Source organism: Centrocercus urophasianus, unplaced genomic scaffold, assembly GCF_019232065.1.
Source record: "Centrocercus urophasianus isolate 14NV4802_14NV808 unplaced genomic scaffold, USGS_Curo_1.0 seq_16, whole genome shotgun sequence".
Lineage (NCBI taxonomy): Eukaryota > Metazoa > Chordata > Aves > Galliformes > Phasianidae > Centrocercus > Centrocercus urophasianus.
Window position 1 is genome coordinate 6,206,377 of NW_024884711.1, and position 18,757 is coordinate 6,225,133.

Genomic DNA, 18,757 nt, shown 5'->3' on the forward strand with positions numbered 1-18,757 from the left:
TTCAAAGTGGCACACACCAGCTGTGCCCCAGACCTGCACACTTCTTTCCATCACCATCATGAAATTCTGCAAGTGTGAACTTAAAATTTGCCAAAGACACTTGCATCACTTATACACCAACGCTTTCCGGGGTAGGCAAGGGCTCTCTCTAGGCTGCGAGACAAGGGACAAACTCTTTGGTGTTACTACTTTCCAGGTGGGGAGAAGTGTAATAGCAGAATTTAGCCCAAGTGAGATGTGAAGCCTTAAACAAAGAAGACTAACAATAGGTTTTGCTGGACTTACTGCAGAGTTTTCTCCTCCTCTTCCGCTGCTGTGTATGAAGCCAAGTATTTAAGAAACCAAAAGGGAAGATCCAAAGCCCCATCCTCAAGTGCAGCTCGATACCACTGATCCCTCACAGAACACAAGCACAGGTCCTTAGGATACCCTTCCCTTCAGAAGGCTCATTCTGTCTGACGTGGCTGCAAAAAGGAATAAAACAAGGAGCTACTTTGGGATAACAAAATGGAGAGACACATGTATAGCATCACATCACCTACACCAAGATGCTTTGTATCTCTTCTCTGAAGAAGAAAATTCATTTTTGACATCACAATTCCACTGGATTTTATGCTACATTTACATGGGCAGATGCCAAGAAATGTTCAGAAGTTTTGCATTCTATCCTCTGAAACATTTCTCGGTAACAGCACTGTCAGATCAAAACCAAGGTGTAGTTCTACACTAGCACAGTACCATGCAAGGGTGGTACTGCCATTTCCACTGTTACACATTTGTTTTAGGTAGAAACTTGTCAATGGAAATCTGCCCTTTTGCAGGCATAATATTCTCTTGGAATAAGGCAGGTAGTAGATGCAGCATTTCCTCATTTTCAAGGGTTATGTCACTAAGTAAAACTGGCAAAAGAATTTTGCAATCTACACAGAGTCAAATTGCTGAAATCAATCAATTTTCACATGCTGAGATGTCAGCAGCAGCAAACACCATTGCAAAAGCACCAAGGTTATGTTCAGATTTGATGTTACTTGGATTTCCTCTAGCCGTGTGGCAATGTGAATATATATCCCAATCTTGTTCCATTAAATTAATTGAAAGCTAACCATTATTTTGGAGAGATGGAATAAAGTAATTACTGCTGCCCCTAGAACAGCTCACCTAATCAGATGCTGCACAACAAAAGCACTTACCATTTTTCCAAGGATGGAGCTGTCACACCTGCAGGTGACGGCAGATTGCCAGCTGAAGCACCAAGTATCAGTTTTGATGTTTGGTACTGTTACCTAGCTGTTTCTGAAATGTGTAAGTACCTCTTTGAACTTTCTACCTCTTGATTTTTATGTAAGGTTTCACAATCCTCCACTTTCCTGTTTCATATTCTCTGCCATTGTGCGACCCCCTTCACGCTTGGACAGGAAAGCCTGACCTTATTCAATCCCAAGAGCATTTGGCAGCTTGCAGCACCATATCCAGATGTTTTAGGTGCTCAGAAATATCACACTTTAAAAACAACTAAAGTATAAGAGAACTGCACAAAGCAGTGCAAAGGAAAACCTGTGCAGTCAAAAGATCATTCTGCTGTGCCCGGCCTATTTATCAGCTGAGAGCTATGGTCATACAGCTTCTGGTCCTGGTCCTAGCACAGATGTTTCTGCAATTAAACAACATAAGCACACCTCCCTCTGTAATACAATCTGTGCATGAAAGCATCCCTTTTGGAAAGTCACTTGGGTTCTCCAGCAGTAAAGGGACATGAGCATCACTGTTGTGTGACACAGGACTCGTGAAGAAGCCTCTGAGCCTGTGGGTGGGATGGGTATTCAGGAAAAATTAGATAGTGCCATCAGCTGTGTAGAAACCAGCACAGGGTCTCTAAAAATAACATGGAAAAAAGATTTCAACCTGAGCACTTGCTTTTTGAGGGGAAAAAATCCCTTCAAATCCATTTTCTCAGGCTTACAGAAAGAACAGCATCAAGCCCAAAGGGCAATCTTTAATCTCATGCCTTTCTTGCTGTTGAGTAAGGTGTGCTCCAGGTGCCTTAAAGACAAGCTAACAGCTGCACACACATTTCTAGACCTGGTGCTGCACCTCTAGAACCACGCTATTTCAGGCTCCCTGTGGCTTGCAGCATGCTAGCTGCTGCCTCCACTTCCCTCCTGCCTCCCTTGATGTGCTGCTTTAGAAGCTGAGGCGTTGCAATGCCAGCCTGTTTCAATATCTCACCTACTTGTTCCCCATCCTCTGTTAGTACCTTTATCATTTCAAAACTCCAAGATAAAAGATAGCACTGTATGATGAAAGACCAACCCACTCATCTCTGAGCAGAAGGTGGAAACACGAAATTCTGACTTGGCACATAATTCTAGGAGCTGCTCAACAACTTTCCACTCAGAAACTTCAACCTGTCAGGGTTTATCCAACCCCCTTTTCATTCCTCCAGGGCACAGCCTTCCCACTCCTAAGGACTGCTTCCTTTCACAACTCTCTAATGTTGCCCTTCTCACCAGCCCTGCCCCACAGCCGACCTCCAATTTCTCCTTACCTCCCTGCAGGCTACAGGCTCTTGTGAGTAGGGACTGGTGAGTGTAAAGGGGAGAAGCAGAGGCATGGTTGAGTTCCTCTATCTTCTCAGGATAGAGGAATACTATTCAGAGACTTCCAAAAGCTTGTAATTGGAGATTGCACTCTTGGACTATCTTCTGCAGTCCTGTAGCCCACCCAGAGATAGGGTATTGCTCTTGCCACTACCAGCCACAGCCCTTGCGCTGACTGTGTAAAGCCTCAGGGTTTGCTCGCCAGGTTGACTTCACCTGAACTTGACCTACCTGAAGCTTTGGGTTGCTTACTTTAGCTGCGAGAGTAGTTATTCTGAGCAGAAGGCTATATTTAATCTGTTTTAGTTCCACCTACTGTTGTGAGACACAGCCACAACTTTTACATAGACAATAGTTACAGATAGTTGGCCATCAGCCTTAGGGTTTAGAAGGGCAATGGAAGAGTAAGCAGTGCACTTAGAAGAGGGGTAGAAACTAGGAAATGGGTATAATTTCAACTACTAGTATCATTGTTATTACTGACATCATTTAATTCTTGGATTTTATGTTTAAGGTGTTCCCTTTTCTGAAATCCTTAACAGAGGAGTGAGCATTGCACTTGCCCCACAGACAAGACAACATCCAGCACCTTGATGGGTAGGCTGGGTCATGGCACTGCAAATTTAAGAGAAATGGAAGCACCCTGTGGACACCCAAACTGAACATGAGTGGTTGAATGTGCCTTACCTTAGAAGCTTGAGTTTTCACAGGTCTGTGTATGGTGGCCAGTTCAAAGCCAGGCTCTGTCAGGTCTGCGATCCATCCCTGAATTCAGCAATGGACTTGATGATACTCATTAGCATTTGTGTAATGTATTTCAACCCTTGATGCCAGTGTTAAAAAGATAAATTAACCCAGGGACAAGATACAAAACTTTCAGTGGTTTACCATTTTCTGCTGAAATGACCTCATGACACCACTAAGTTTTTAAGCTTGCCTGACTTCAGCTTTCATTGAGAATCTGAAAATCTCAGAGGTCTGCTGAAAATCTGGTGACCCATAGATAACCTCTTGGCTTCTTTCTCTGTCACGAGTTCCTTTCCTTCTCTTGAGTTGGAGGGACGCATCTTTCTCTTACCATCAGACCATGCTCCAGTAATTACTGGTCAGTACATCTCCCATCCTAATAGGTCATCCTCTTGCTTCTCACACTGATTCTCAAGCTCACAGCTCAGTTGTTTTCACTTGTCACAGCACTCTGACAATTGCTTTTCCTAGCTGTAAGCTAAAATTCAGAACTTCTGGCCCTAAGTTTTCTAGGCTTTTTTCTAAGTCAGAGAAAATGTTCAGAGGTGTATAACTAATGAATATTAAGATGTTATAATCACAAAAAGAACAAGAGAGGCAAAGTAGACTAACATAATAAGGGAGAATAAATGGAAGCTTACCCATATGCTAGGCTCACCAACAGAAAACACCAGAAGAGGGGATCTCCAGACGAGATCCTTCCCCACTGGTAGCCAGCTCTTAAATAGGTCTAGGAGGGGTGCAGCCAGGCTCCATCCCTTCTGGCAGCCACAGATGAATTGCCTTCACCTGTGCTCCTCTGGCTGACTCATGGCTCACCTCAGGTGATCAATCAGAGGTTCAGGCTGTGACTCAGCAGTTCCCATACAGGAGGTAACTCAGGATAAACTTCCAATTTCAGTGAATAAACACATTTGTGGGGTTTAGGCCTATCTGACAGTCTCTTCAATGAACTGGGTGGGAGGAGAGCACTGCATAGTTGTAGGAAGTGTTGGTGATCACTGCATAAGTATTGCATGTTTGATGCATTTAACACACGAACAGGGGGATACGAAATGTTCCCCCATTGAAAAACTACAGTGAAAAACTGTAGCAAACAGTAAATTATTTGAGGATAAAGAGGCCTATAGGGAAGCTGGGTAGGGACTTTTTACAAGAGCATGTAGATACAGGACAGGGGGAAATGGTTTTAAACTGGAAGAGGGTAGATTTTGACTAGATATTAGGATGAAATTCTTTACTTTGAGGGTGGTGAGACACTGGAACAGGTTGCCCAGAGAGGCTGTGGATGCCCCCTCCTTGGAAGCATTCAAGGCCAGGCTGGATGGGGCTTTGAGAAACCTGGTTTAGAGGGAAGTGTCCCTGCCTATAGCACAGGGTTGGAACCAGATGACCTTAAAGGTGTTTTCCAATACAAACCATTCTGTGACAAATGGTAGTCATACTGAAAATAGATTTTGACTTCAAATCTCATAAGATGGAACACGTAAGACATTAATTCCCCAAATAAACATGCCAGGGATGGTTTGGTTTTGAGATTCCAGGTGAATCCAAGAGCAGTTCAGGAAGCACAAACTTTTTGCTAAGATTCTCTTGAGCTTTACTTAGGATAGGCACATTTCAGTACAAATTAGGCAGAAAAAAAAAAAAAAAACAACGCCTTTCAATTCTGTTGCTCAGACAGCTTTTCAGTTGAAATTTTTATCATTTATTTGTGGCTTGTGTTTGTCTTAACGTTTACACAATCTCTTTCAAGAGATATCATACTTGCTAACAGTGATAACTGTAGCACAAACAACTTATCCGTAACTCTTCAGCTAGCAGAGTAAGTGTAAAATGTCTCATTTGTGCAAAAAAGCTGTAAGCCAGCTGTTCCATTCCTGTTAAAAGACAGTAATTAGTTCAAGAGAGAGAGAGGGAAGGCGATAAAATCTACTACAATGTAGGGCAGAAGTTAACTACAGTGATCCACAGTCTGTGAGGACAAAGAACAGCAGAGTGTGGTATATTCTGTGGTGAGGTTAGTTTGCCTTGGACTGTGAGAAAGGAGGTTTTGCTGAGTTGTGTTTTCTTGTATTTTATCTACAAAAGCTAAGAAAATGGGATCTTCACCCTGCAAATAAAATCTGCTGGGAAATGATTACAGTCAGATTCAGTATGTCTATTAATCACTGAAACATGGCTATCAGGCTGGCTTTGGGCTGCTGAACTCGTGAGGTATTTTCTCAGAAGAAAAGCAGGCTGTACCAGACAGATGCACAGCAGTATGAAGCCAGTCTCTGAGCAGACTGAAAACTTCCTGGGGCTGGATTTGTCTGTAAGACTCAGCTTCATTGAAGAGCCCTGCAAAGCAAACTCATGAATAACTTACATTTCAGAGATGCTTGGTCTGGTGTCAGAAATTCCACCAGAGTCTGCAAGCTTGTCACAGGGCAAGCACAAGATCCACCACAGGATTTAGGCACAGCGACGTGAATTTATCATATCTACCCTTGATGTCTGCTCCTAGCATGTAAATTAACCATCTTCCCTTTCCACTTAGCTTTTCACAGGTGGCCTCTGAGGTTTCATTCCTCACATTCACAGAATAACAGAATGGCTTTGGTTGGAAGGGAGTTGCCAGCTCTGCTCAGCTCCTTTGTCTCTAAGGACAGCTTCCCAGGGGATCTCATCCAGTAATTCCTTAAACAGCCTGAAGTTCACTCTTCTGAAGTTCAGGGTCCTGACTTTGCTTTTTGTCAGGCTTGTCTTCCTCAAAATCACTGACTCTACTAGGGCATGACCACTACAGCCCAGAATGCCTTCAGTTTCAACCTCTGTAATGATCTCCTCTGGTTGTTTTGTCTAATATCTGGACCATCCTCAGCACACTCCAGGAGTGCTTGCAGCCCACCATTTTGTTTTCCTAGCAGACATCTGGGCGGTTGACATCTAGATGAGAGCCTGTGAGTGTGATGCCTCTTGTAGCTGAAGCAAGGAGGCCTCATTCACAGGCTCCCCGTGATCAGGTGGCAGGTAGTACAACCCAATCACTAGGTGTTCTTTTTTGGTCTGTTTTTTTCACCCACATGTTCTCATCCTGATCATTATGTTTCAGACCCCCATGGTGAAGACCAAGAATTGGAAGTTTGGGGGTACAGCTACAACAAATAGTAGCCAATGCCCTGCATAATTCTTTTCTTTGGAAGAAAAACAAGGTTTCCATAATTAATGGCTGGATGCTTGAAGTGTTATTCATAATTTTGGCGCTTCATTTACCTAGTTGCAAAATGGAAATAATTCCATGGATTCATCTCATAAATGTTGTGAGAAGAAAAATACTGTAGTATCTGTGAATCAATCAGATATTACCCTAGCAGGACTAGAGACACTGTTATGAGAGTAAAAACAAAAATTCTGCAATCTGAGAAGGATCCGGACAGCATACATTAAATCAAACCTGCACATTAGTAGAGTACAACAAAAAGAACCTCAAATACTAAGTTCCTCAGCTGGGTTGATGGCTCCTGCAGGCTGACCAAGCCATTGTGATTTGTGTAACCAAGAGGTTCACATCATATTGAATAGGTGTTTCCTCATAAAATTCTTTGTGTTCTCTGCGACTCAGAATCTTAGGAACATGTTCAGCTCCTAGTTAACTTACATCTCAGTTGTCTAATCTTACTTTTCCAGGGCCCTGTGAAATGCCCCAAAGCTTTGTGCAAGTACAAAGACTCCTGAGCAGATGACAGTGCAATTTTCATATGCCATCAACAGCAACCGTGTTTTGCTTTTATGCATCTCCTCAGCTCTTCTAAAGCAGTGTTCCTCTTGAACACCTGCATCGCTATGAAGACATAGAAAAAGAGGAGTATAGTCTTCACAGCCTCACTTCTGTTGCATGATGCATACAGCACCTACAGTTTTCATGGCCACAAGTAGGGTTGCACTTTTCATAGTGACTGTGTAAATGTGTTCTTGCATCTGTTGTGGTTCAACACCAGAATTGGCCCTTATCTCTGCAGCACAAGTCTCTTTCTCTTCAGCAGAGGATATAGACAGCATTATCGGTCTCATCTGCTAAAAAACAACTTCAACCCAAAGAACTGCAAATCTAAAATATTTCCCTTGATCTCTTTTCCAAAACAGAAAATGATTTCTTGTCACCAAAAGCCCTTAAGATTTCATTCAATTTATTGGAAACATTTGATTGACTATCTGGCCCACTTTATCAATGCAAAAGTCACCTGTCTGAACTCTGTCTAGCCTCCTTCTATCACTAAGGAGAGACTTCTCCATTCTAGCCTAAGGTGGAATAGCTAAAGACAAAGGCAGGCTCTCTGTGAATACTCACCATTATCTGCTATCTACTGACTATAGAGGGAGCCCTTAGTCTAACCAGTTTTACCAGCTATTGATGGGAGAGCCTGCTCTCTACAGTTTGAAGAAGTATGGAATGAAACTAAGGAAAGTAGAACCAGGCAAAGGGGAGGTGGCTATCTCCATTTTCCTTTTCAGGAAGTAGCTCAGTGTTTATGCCACTTGCCTAAAAGCAGAAAGAATTGCCTAAAAAAGGGAGCTTGTCACTTGGATAAAGACAAAGACCAACATCAGGTCTCTCCAAGGACAGTTATGAGCTGTGGCTGCTTTAAAGTTTTTATAAGTTGGGCATCTCAAGAGAAGATTATGTGGTAACTTTGTACATGTGCATCTGCAAATAATGAAGCAAAAGTTTGGAGCACAGCCCTGTGCACAGCAAGGGCAGCGTAGGATTTTCATTATCAACATCACTAACAAATACTACACTGAAAAACTGAAACAGTTTCTTACTATAAACCTTGCAAATTCCTCTTGTTTGCAATTTCCTCCCTGTGCTCAACCAAAGCTGTCATAATACCTACCTCTGGAAGTATGAGGAGAGTCAGTAGAATGCCTGCTAAAGGCTGCTGCAGATGAGGACACTCAAGGGCCTGTATTTGGTTAATCTGGCAAGATTTGAGCAGCTGGGAGTCTGCAAGAGTGATCTCTATGAACAGAGCCAAGCAGTTTCCCCATGTCAGATCACAGCCAGCTCCAGCTGCTCCAAAAGGACCCAGCAGGGACTCAGTAATATGTTTACTGAACTACTTTTTCAACATAAACATCTATTTCACTCACCTTCACCATAAAAACACATGCTGAAGCACACCAGGGGAATAGGAAAGTAACTCCATCAGTACCCATGTTTCCCTCTCATGTATTCTTGCTTTGCCTGAAATTCTTAAAAACAGGAACTGAAATCAACAAATCTCCTTTCACATTGCCTAAAATATGAGATGAATTGCAAGGCTGTCCCTCAATCTTTGCTATGGTTTATGAGGCAAACAGCTGAGATCCCATAACTTCTACTTGGTCTGCTTCGTAATTTTACTAATATTTTTGCCAGCTGTGAACTATTTCCATCTCTCCCATTGTGGAAACAAACTGTGTCTGTTTTTCAAAGGTTGGAGCAACGGGAGTTCAGGCAGCTTGAAAACACCGTCCACTTGTTTTCAGTCTCTGCACTCAGACTGGAAGCATGAAGAATTACAACTTTCAGAACAGCATGTCCAAAAAACTGTGCTTTCATTCTCTAAGAGTCATGAGTCAACCAGTCCCATCCGCAAGAATCCAGCAAGCCCATTATAACAAGCTCAAGACCCCTGCAAACCTCACAGATTATGAAGCTAGCATGTAAGTCTAATGATCACTTCTTCTGCAATCTTTCTTAATGATCTGTTTAAGAAAGAAAATGAAGACAGGAATTCATCCAATCTTGAGGTACAGCATCTTTTAGCAATTCTATCAATGTATGAATGCTTGCAGTTTGTACACATTTCCTTTGCCCACATCTGTTTAGAAAGTACTGTCTACATAGGGGGCTCTTTGTACAACCAAGTCTTTTTTGTCTCTTGCTTGGGAGGTGTTCAATCACCACGTGCTGCATTTGTTAGATTTCCACAACTTCTGCCATCGCTTATGGGTCGGTTCTGCTCATTTCAGTTGTATCTGCTTTTCACTTGGGCAAATTGACAGAGCAAGCAAAAAGAAGACTCCTGAAAGCCTCTGAGAAGCACAGAAGGAAGTGCCAGTGTCTCAAGACAAGGAGAGAAAAGGTGAAGGATTCCCCCTGGTATCCCATACAATTATACTCACCCATAGCCCCTGGACAATGGGCTTCAAAGAAGTCCCACTCTCAAGAGCCAAGACAAACCCCTTCTATTAGAGACCACTGGAAAGAAGTGCCTTAGGCGGGATTTTTGATTCTGCCAGCTAAGCAGTTCTTTACCAAAGATAGCAGCCCACAGATGTTTCAACTGGCAAAAAAAACTTGCTGCATTAGCAGCCTCTACACTGAATAGAAAGAGATGTCTGAAATAGTAAAAAAAAAAAAAAAAAAAAAAAAAAAAAAAAAAATCAAAAAACCATGACTTCAAATTCAGGCAGTGACTCAGAGGGAAATGAGATAGAAAAAAAAAATGTGGCTTGCACCTCCCTGCTGTGCACTGTGTCCTTGTAGGGAAGTCCCTTCCTGCTCAGGGTCGAAGCTCTTCTGCACTTTTTCTGTATTTACAGCAAAATCTACACACCCCTTTCCAGATCAACACGAAACATTTATGTCTCTCAGCCACTACAGAAATTATCCTTCCTAATGTCTTGCTTAGACAAGCTTTCTGCTACTGCTCACAGCTCTCTGAGTTTCTTTCGTAATTACTGCAACATCAGTGGCCAGGTTATCACTACTTAAAATCCACATAGATTTTCTAGGAAAAAAGCCCCACACAAAATCCAGATTGTAGCAAAATCCAGTCTTATAGTCTTTCAGAAATACTGCAGGAAGCCACACAGCAGTCTCAGAGAGAATAGTCAACAGCTGCTGCTAAAAGTTGTAGGAAAAATGTATACTTTGCTCTAAAAACTTAAACAGACTCTCCAGGAAGCCATTGAGTGGCCATATTAATCATCAGTCCTCATTTTTAGTGATTACCTACACAGTTGTTGAAGTTGGTGTGGAAAGATGTTGGTAGTACAAATGTTTCGAAAAAAATACGCATGACATATATTTGAACCATGCTCTGTTCCATTTCTTTCTTTCTATTGCTTTCAGTCCTGCAATGCCACCACATCAAAAAGGGAGTGAGCTGCAGGCTTCTGCCCACTTCTGATCTTGTGGTTGCAAGATCATTACAAATGACTTACCAAAATTACAAGAGATGTTCAGGTAGAGGTCTGTATCCCACAGTATAGCATGGTGCAGAGTGCTTGAGCTGGTCTCCTGCTGGAAGGAAGGCAGCTCTATCATCATCACTACTTCGGACTGACCTATGCAGCTCCAGCAGGTCTTCGTGTGAACACAGGCATGCTGCTTCCAGGACCCAAGCTTGTCTCTCTTCACAAGACTTGTGAGAGGCACGTGTGATGCTAACATAACATTTATGGTATAAATGTCTTTAATTTTGCCTACCAGATCTTCTTCCCTAGTGATCATATATAAGTCAGTAAAAGACAATATACATGAAGAATACCTTGGTGGGTTTTTTCAACAGACCTTTTTGTGATCTGAGTTTAATTTTAAAATTACACATGCTAAATGCCAGGTATTTCATACTACTTTCTATTGCATATCAGAGGTGTATTTATCTACAGACACTATCCTGAGAACATGGTTTTCCTGAATGAAGCCACCTTGTCTTTACCTGGTAGAGATGCACTAGATCAGATACTGAATTTCAGCTGGTGCAGGAGGAGACACCCCCTTCATCCTAACACAGCTTAACACTGTTCATTTTCTGAAAAGAAGAACTGTGCCCTTGATTCTTGTAATATTTTGCAACAGATCACACAGGAAGTTCTATTTCCTATTTTCAGAGATAGGGTTTACGTATATGCTTGTTCACAAAGAAGACGACGACACAGTCTGATAAAACAAGCTTGATAAACCTGTGAGTAGCTCATTTTTTTAATTCGTGTGTACAGAGAGATAAATATTTGTTGAGTGGGGAAATAGATGTACCTAATGACAGTGGGAGCAGAACTGCCATTTAAGCAGACACATTGTCTTTAATAAAAATTAGGTCTTGTAACCAGCTTATAGCTCAGGATAAGGTTAATGTGAGAGCAGAGAATTGAAGTGGACAAATAGTAGAGAAAATTATAATATTTTTTTGTAATTTAAACTTAATTGGTTTTCAACTGTCCTGGGAGGTCCATAGCTTGCAAGTAGATTCCTCTAAGGATATAAACTGATGAGACATCAAATCCTTTTCATTTTTTCTAGCCTTCTGAAATCTTAGCCACGTCTTATTCTATCAGATACATATGGATGTATCATCACTATCTCATCACAGTGTGGTTTGTTTTCTTTGTGTTATTCAAGTATTTAACTTGCTAAAGGTGCTTTTATTATCATGTTATAAAAGATCCTTCGGGATTACCTCTTCTTTGGGTTGGTCTCTGAAAGTCTGTACTCCCTGTCTCAACTGTAGATGTCAGTTTAATGGCCAGTCATGATCTAGCTTGCAATTTCCCTTTAATGAGGTTTTAGAATGAGGTTTAAGAATGCAAATCTATTCCTTTTTTTTTTTTTTCTTTTTTTTTTTCCCCTTTTCGGTATATTAAGTATGTAGCTGATAGCAGCAATTGCTTTTATGGGAGAATTCCACTGTCATTTGCCAGGAAGAGTTGGCACCACCTGGGCAGTGGTCTTGAACTTCTCTGTGGGGTGACCCTTATGGCAGTAATATGGGGAGGGCAGGATGACCATGACCTTTGTTGGGAATCTCATCCACTCCAGGCTACTTTTTCATACTCCAGTTCATCCTCAGAATGGTTGTGAGCACTCACAGAGAATTGAGCCTGTTTTCTTTCCAGCATGATTGTACCTTTTCCTTGAATGTTCTTCAGGAATAGAAAAATAAATCAAGTATCAAGTAAGCAGTTCCAAAAAGAAGATGTTTCTAATGCTCAGCTGTTATAAAAGAGGAAGCAGTTTCCAAAGCAAGGTTTAATTTTGGAAGGGACTGTCTTTCTCCAGACATATCCTGGAAAGAAATTCTGTGGTTTACATCACAGAAAATCATGCATTCATATCAGCTCAGAGGTTTTAGTTTGTAATTCTATCTTTTCCTTCGGCTTTTCTGGTAACCCAAGAGAAGTATGAACAAATGCTTGCTTGCCAAGGTGTCTTTGGTCAACACACGTACTTCTCTGTAGTTTTGCCAGTCCAGAAACTCCTTCCAGAAAGACCAAGACAATGTTAAATCAACAAAGCTGCTATCAGAGGACACTGGCCACATCTCTCACAGTGCCTGCTATATGGATGTAGCTGTTATTTTATTTATTTAGATTCCAGATTTTTTTCTCTATGCTACACTTTAATTCTCTCTCATTGTAAAGTGCCCTGGATACTGCTGACACACTTTTAAGCTGACTAAAATTCACTGATTAGTTTTTCTTTCTTTGTGACAAACTTGTGAAAAGGAGAGGAGCAAAGGCAGGGCAAGTATTGTTCTGTAACCCTTTTATATATTTGAAAGGAGAAATAGTCTTCAGCCCTAAAAAAGGGAAAGAAAACTTTATGGGTAATTCAGTTTTGAGACGAGCGGTTCCATTCACATGCAGGTGCTGCTGTAACTTGTAGTTATTGAACACTGTGATTTCCATGAAGAAATTCTGTGCAAACCCCACTCAGGGCTCAGCTCAGTGTACTGTGATATGTGCCATCCCTGACTGAGTGAGCTTGAATTACCTCAGCATGGAAGTCTGTGGAAAAGTCTGCTAGCCATACCAGCACTTTCACATTCCTATAGCTACAAGTGGTAGTGTATTCATAATAGGTAGTGTATTCATAATAGCTAGTACTCAAGAGCTAGCAAGGATACTCTTAAAGCAGCACAAATGCTCAAGTGCAGAAGACATGATTTAAAGAAGCAGACTGGAGGGCAGCCTCATTGCCACTAACCACTGACGAGATTTTGACTTGCAGAGCTTCTTCAGCTCAGTTTAGTCTTGCAGAACTCAAGTGCAGAAACAAAAGCGATGGCTTTCAGTGTGGTTTCTGCAAAAGACATCTGCAGTGAGAGAGGACAGACCTTCTCATTGAAAAAGAAATGCACAGCGGGGTTCAAAACAGGAAAGGAGCGATGACTGCTGAGTTATCTGAGTGGTCACACAGCAAGCTGGGGCAGACACAGTGTCTGAAGCTTTCTGTGTTGTGAGCAGTCTGCTGCCTTGACGAGAGAGCAGCAATCATTCTGCCACAACAATGCAATGCTTCGTAAAAGCAGTCATCAGGATCCAGGATGATGATACAGGAAAAAAGCAGCAGCCATTTCTCCCAACAACAAGTAGCTCTATTTCAGTGGCTACCTAAAGAATCAATTTCCCTCCCCCACAAATTGATTGGGAAGCACATTTGGTTCCACTAATAGCTGTCTTCATAAAATCCTCTTCCCTGCTTCTCACAGATATGCAGATATTCTGTGGACTTCTCTAGGGGCCTGTGCAAAAATATATCTTCTTAATTTCTGAGGGACAAAATTACACAAAGCTATGCTTCTGCATCTGGGGCTGGATCTGGGTGACTCTTGGTCCTACCAGGCATTTGGGAGAGGAGGAGGTTTTGGTGTCAAGAAAGAAAAGGATTGATGGCACCCACTTCTCAAGCCTTTCCCTGCTGGCACTGTAGCAGAAGTCTCCCAGGGGATCTCATGGCCCTGCACTGCTACTTCCCTGTGAGATGGTGGTGCTGCTGGCCAGGCAAGCCCAGCTCCTTCCACAGCTCTCCAATCAGAATCAGAGGGACAGTGTATTGGGGCAACAGACACAGTTCTCATATTATGGTCATGCAACTGTGAAGTTGCTACATTACAGATTGTTCATCAAAATTGTGATTTCAATAAAATAAAAACTGAAATCAAACTTATCATTTAAGCAAGGGTGCTATTTCTGCAAAAGCTGGAGTAGAAGCTTAAAACAAATTCTAGGAGAAATAGAATAACACTTTTTTTCTTAACAGTGTTTTTGTAAGTCATGCTGACAGCAAATGAAACCCTTTATGCCATTTGGACAGGTGCTTGATACCTGTTCTTTCCATTGCAATTATCCCTGCAGGTCATCAGCTGAACGTGTCCAGCACAGCACTCACAAGACAGGGCTGCACACAGCTTTTATTCCAGAGCTACCTAAGGCCAGCCATTTCCATGGCCCCTGCCTGACCCAGACTCTGAAGAGGACGCTGCCTTTGCCATCGGAACCCAGACCAACGCTACTGACTTGCCGCTCGCCAGCAGCCATTACAGCACTTGAGCAGGTGGGTGCAGTCAGTGCCCTGGGGAAGGGTCATTTCTACACCACCAGAGATGGTCCCTAGCAGCACTGAGGCTCCCATGAAGCCACAAACTGCACTTACGTTCTACCCATGACAGAGTGACTTTGCAGTCACTGCAGTGTTCATGTTGCCCAGACCCCCCTGGGTGAGGGCTGCAGCGCACGTTGGCACAATGAGGCCAGGCCCCATCGCTGTGTTTCATTCCCCTCCCTGCCAAGCCTAGAGTTCCCTGCAGCTGACCACTCTTCTCTTCCTTTGCAGATCAGCACACAATGGAAAACTATACCATTGATTTGGGTTACATGCCAACAACAACATTTGACTACGGTGATACAGCACCATGCATGGGAACTGAGGAAAAGCACTTTGCAGCAAATTTTCTGCCACCGCTTTACTCACTGGTGGTGATATTTGGCTTCATAGGCAACATTCTTGTTATCCTTATCCTGGTAAAATACAAGAAGTTGAAGAGTATGACTGACATCTACCTGCTCAATCTGGCCATTTCTGATTTGCTGTTTGTATTTTCTCTTCCTTTTTGGGCTTATTATGCTGCTCACGACTGGATTTTTGGAGAAGCGCTGTGCCGGATCCTCTCAGGCATTTACCTCCTTGGCTTCTACAGCGGCATCTTTTTCATAATCCTGCTGACCATAGACAGGTATCTGGCCATAGTTCACGCAGTGTTTGCTTTAAAAGCTAGGACAGTTACCTACGGCATCCTCACCAGCATTGTCACGTGGGCTGTTGCTCTTTTTGCCTCTGTTCCTGGGATAGTATTTCACAAAACTCAACAGGAGAATACACAGTATACATGCAGTGCTCATTATCCTCCAGATAGCCTAATAAATTGGAAGCACTCCTACATTTTAAAGATGAACATTCTTGGGCTTATCATTCCAATGATCATTATGATTTTCTGTTACTCTCAAATTTTAAAAACATTATTGAGATGCAGGAATGAGAAAAAACAGAAGGCGGTTCGACTTATTTTTGTCATCATGATTTTTTATTTCATCTTCTGGACACCGTTCCATGTTGCTTCTTTTGTGCACACATTTCAAACTTCTCTTTTTTCTCCAGATTGTGATAGCCAAAGCAGACTGGACAAAACAATTCAAGTAACAGAAACAATTTCAATGATCCACTGCTGTATCAATCCTGTGATCTATGCATTCGTTGGAGAAAAATTTAGGAAATATCTTTATACATTTTTCCGAAAGCATGTTGCAGCTCACCTGTGCAAAAAGTGTCCATCTCTTTATCGTGAAAAATTGGAAAGAGTTAGTTCCACATTTACAGCATCAACTGCCGAGCACGACATCTCTACTGGGTTGTAAAAATAATTCTAGAGTCTAGCTAGTGAATGTTGCATCTCTTTGTCTGAAGAAGTGGACGATGTTGTAGAAGATCTTTATGCCAATTCTTGTGGTTAGTTGCCTGGATCACACCATTTTTTGATCTTAATCTAAGAGAAACAACCATTTCCCATTAACTGTTAGTATCATAGCTTGATCACAGAATGATTTGTTTGATTTTGATGGTGGACCCATATTCTGCCCGATGAACAAATATTCATGGCTTTTACTAGGGAAGAATATAAAATAGATGAAGGAGCAATAAGTAATATCACAAGATCCATTCACAGTCACATGAACAATGTAAGACTGGGAGGAGGCTTTGAGGATTGATGTACCTGTTCAGTATACAGCATGAATGGAACACCTACAATCCTGATTGCATTTGGAAATAATAGTATTCTTTCTGAAACAGTCAGCCATTTGGTAGTGGGAAGCTTTCAGTATTCTTCATTTTACTCCTCTTTCCCTTATTTACTCTACATGAATAAGAGGCATTTCCATTAAAAGGATAAGGATGAAAGATACCAAGACAACTTCTCTTCACTAATGAGAGAGGTGACTGAACTTTATCTTATGTGGTCACTTAAATCAAGGATTTATCTGTAAGGTACTTGTTTCTAAACATAATCCTTTTTACTACAGGCTAAGTTACAGTATGTTTATTTTAGGTATTTAATCTTATGCCAATCATATCATTGTTTGACTGCTAACATTTTCCAAGGTGAGCTTTTAATGGCCAAGATTGTCATTTTTGTGGGTGCAATTTTACAAGTAATTGCAAGCCTAGTAAGTGTACAAGAAGTCAGTGTTGTACCCCCAAACAACCATGAACTTGTTTCTGACAACTTCGATCCCTTCCAGGGAAATAGCACTTAGACAGTAAAAGCAGAGATCTGCAAGGACAGAATTAAAATTATCTTAGTTCTAGCTGCAATGCCTGATTACATATGAAAATATGTAATCCTTCAGAGGATTTTGGAGAGCATGAGCATAGTACTGAGTGGAGGCCTCTCTCACATGTGTAGAGGGAGACTTTCTACAGCAGATGCAGAAAGTGTGTCAAAATAGGCTCCTGCATGCTAAAAAAACGTGCTCTGAACTTACACAGTAAATCTGCTGTTTGGGACAGACTTCTGGGAAGACAGCAGCATTGGAAGCACAGAAGCAGCTATCTGTAGAGATGTAACCGCCTTGCCATTTCAGGAGAATGATGCACATCACCTCTGTTGACACGATCAGGACTGCATGCTTGGTGAGGACTAGTGACCATTACCCTTGTGCTGTAATGGCAATACTTTTATGCCAAGCCACACATTTATGCCATTGTTGAGAATTTTTCTGTAAATAAAAAGGGGCATCCTAGGATGTGATATGAACTTTAAACTGTTGCTTTATACTGTAAGGAAGTGCAGTTAAACACTCCTTACACAGGCAAACAGTGCTGCTTTTTTCCCATTTCCTTCAAGGGGCAACATTCAAGCATGCAAAGTTTTAGTCTCAGAAATCTGTAAAGCCAGCTTCAAGTAACCTGCTGGCAATGTCAGGATGGAAGAGGGGATTGCACACCTCTTAACATTGCGCATGTGACTTAGATGCATACATTAACAGCAAATCTCATCAAGGTCCTTCAGTGCCAGTGGAAAAAAAGAGATTCCTGAGTCGGAAGCAGACAGGATTTGAAAGACCTCTGGGGAAGATTACTTGTCTGACTGCAAAAAGGACGTAGAAATCAGCTTCTTAATTCAGGGATCAGATGCCCTTGTTGCAGTGGTGCGAATACTCTTCCCTCTTCAGCCTTATTAGCTCAAGGCACCACTTCTATTAGCTGTTAGCTGGTCTCCTGTCAGTTACTACATTCTGGCTGCTCCCTTGTGAGGTTAACAGCCACAGGTATACAAAAGGAAAGATCAAAAACTATGCTCACAGTAAATAACACTTTTCCTTTACTTTGTATTTTCTACTGCACAAAAGTAAAAGCCCCTTTTTAATGTTAAAGTATAAATTAGATGAGTGTGATACAAATCCTGCTGTCACTGTGGTATTTCTGCTGCTGTGCTTTAAATTCTTGTTTTGTGGAAATTATGCGTCTTCCTATTTTAGTGTTAATGCAGCAAAAGTAATAAACTATGGCTGAGAAATGATGTGTATCCTGTAGCCCGTGTTCTCCTTGTGAGGAAAAGAGCATCAGCTCTGCTCTCAGAACAGAGGTAGCAAAAAGCTGCTATGATAGACTTCAACACTTGCAGTACTGCACTCTGAACTGAAGCAAACCAAATCAAGCAAGAAGAGAACTCTCTGCACTGTTCAGGAACTACTGCAGCTGGCATGATTTTATCTACCAGGAAGCTGGAGAAGAGCCTGTTACACTCAGCTTTGAGAGAAATTTAGGGGCACAGATTTTAGATGGGTGAGATTTGTCAGGTAGGAAAAGGAGGGCTGTGTCATAAACAGGAAAAGAGGAGGAATAAGGAAGGCAAATAAAAAAATGGCTCTTCATTGGTATCAGAATAAATACAAGCTTCTCTACAGAGTTTCTGCAACTACTTTAAAGTCTCCTTGCACTGTATAGAGTAATCCTAGAAAAGAAGTGTGCCTGTCTTTCTTGAACTTGGCTTGAGGAGCACAGATCTGGACACAATACTTCAGATGTGACCTCACCAGGGCAGAATAGGAGAGGAGGAACCTCCCTGCTGGCCGCGCTCTTTTTAATGCACCCAGGGTACCAT

The 18,757-nt window shown here is 41.9% G+C and overlaps 1 protein-coding gene across 1 annotated transcript; it reads left to right on the forward strand.

Moving 5' to 3' along the window:
• The first annotated feature begins 11,187 nt into the window (after window positions 1-11,187).
• On the forward strand, window positions 11,188-18,172 carry LOC122159717 (C-C chemokine receptor type 5-like). The gene is made up of 3 exons (XM_042817526.1): window positions 11,188-11,284; window positions 14,454-14,652; window positions 14,932-18,172. The coding sequence occupies exon 3, from the start codon at window positions 14,943-14,945 to the stop codon at window positions 16,008-16,010; it is 1,068 nt and encodes a 355-aa protein (XP_042673460.1). The 5' UTR covers window positions 11,188-11,284; window positions 14,454-14,652; window positions 14,932-14,942; the 3' UTR covers window positions 16,011-18,172.
• Window positions 18,173-18,757: the final 585 nt, after the last annotated feature.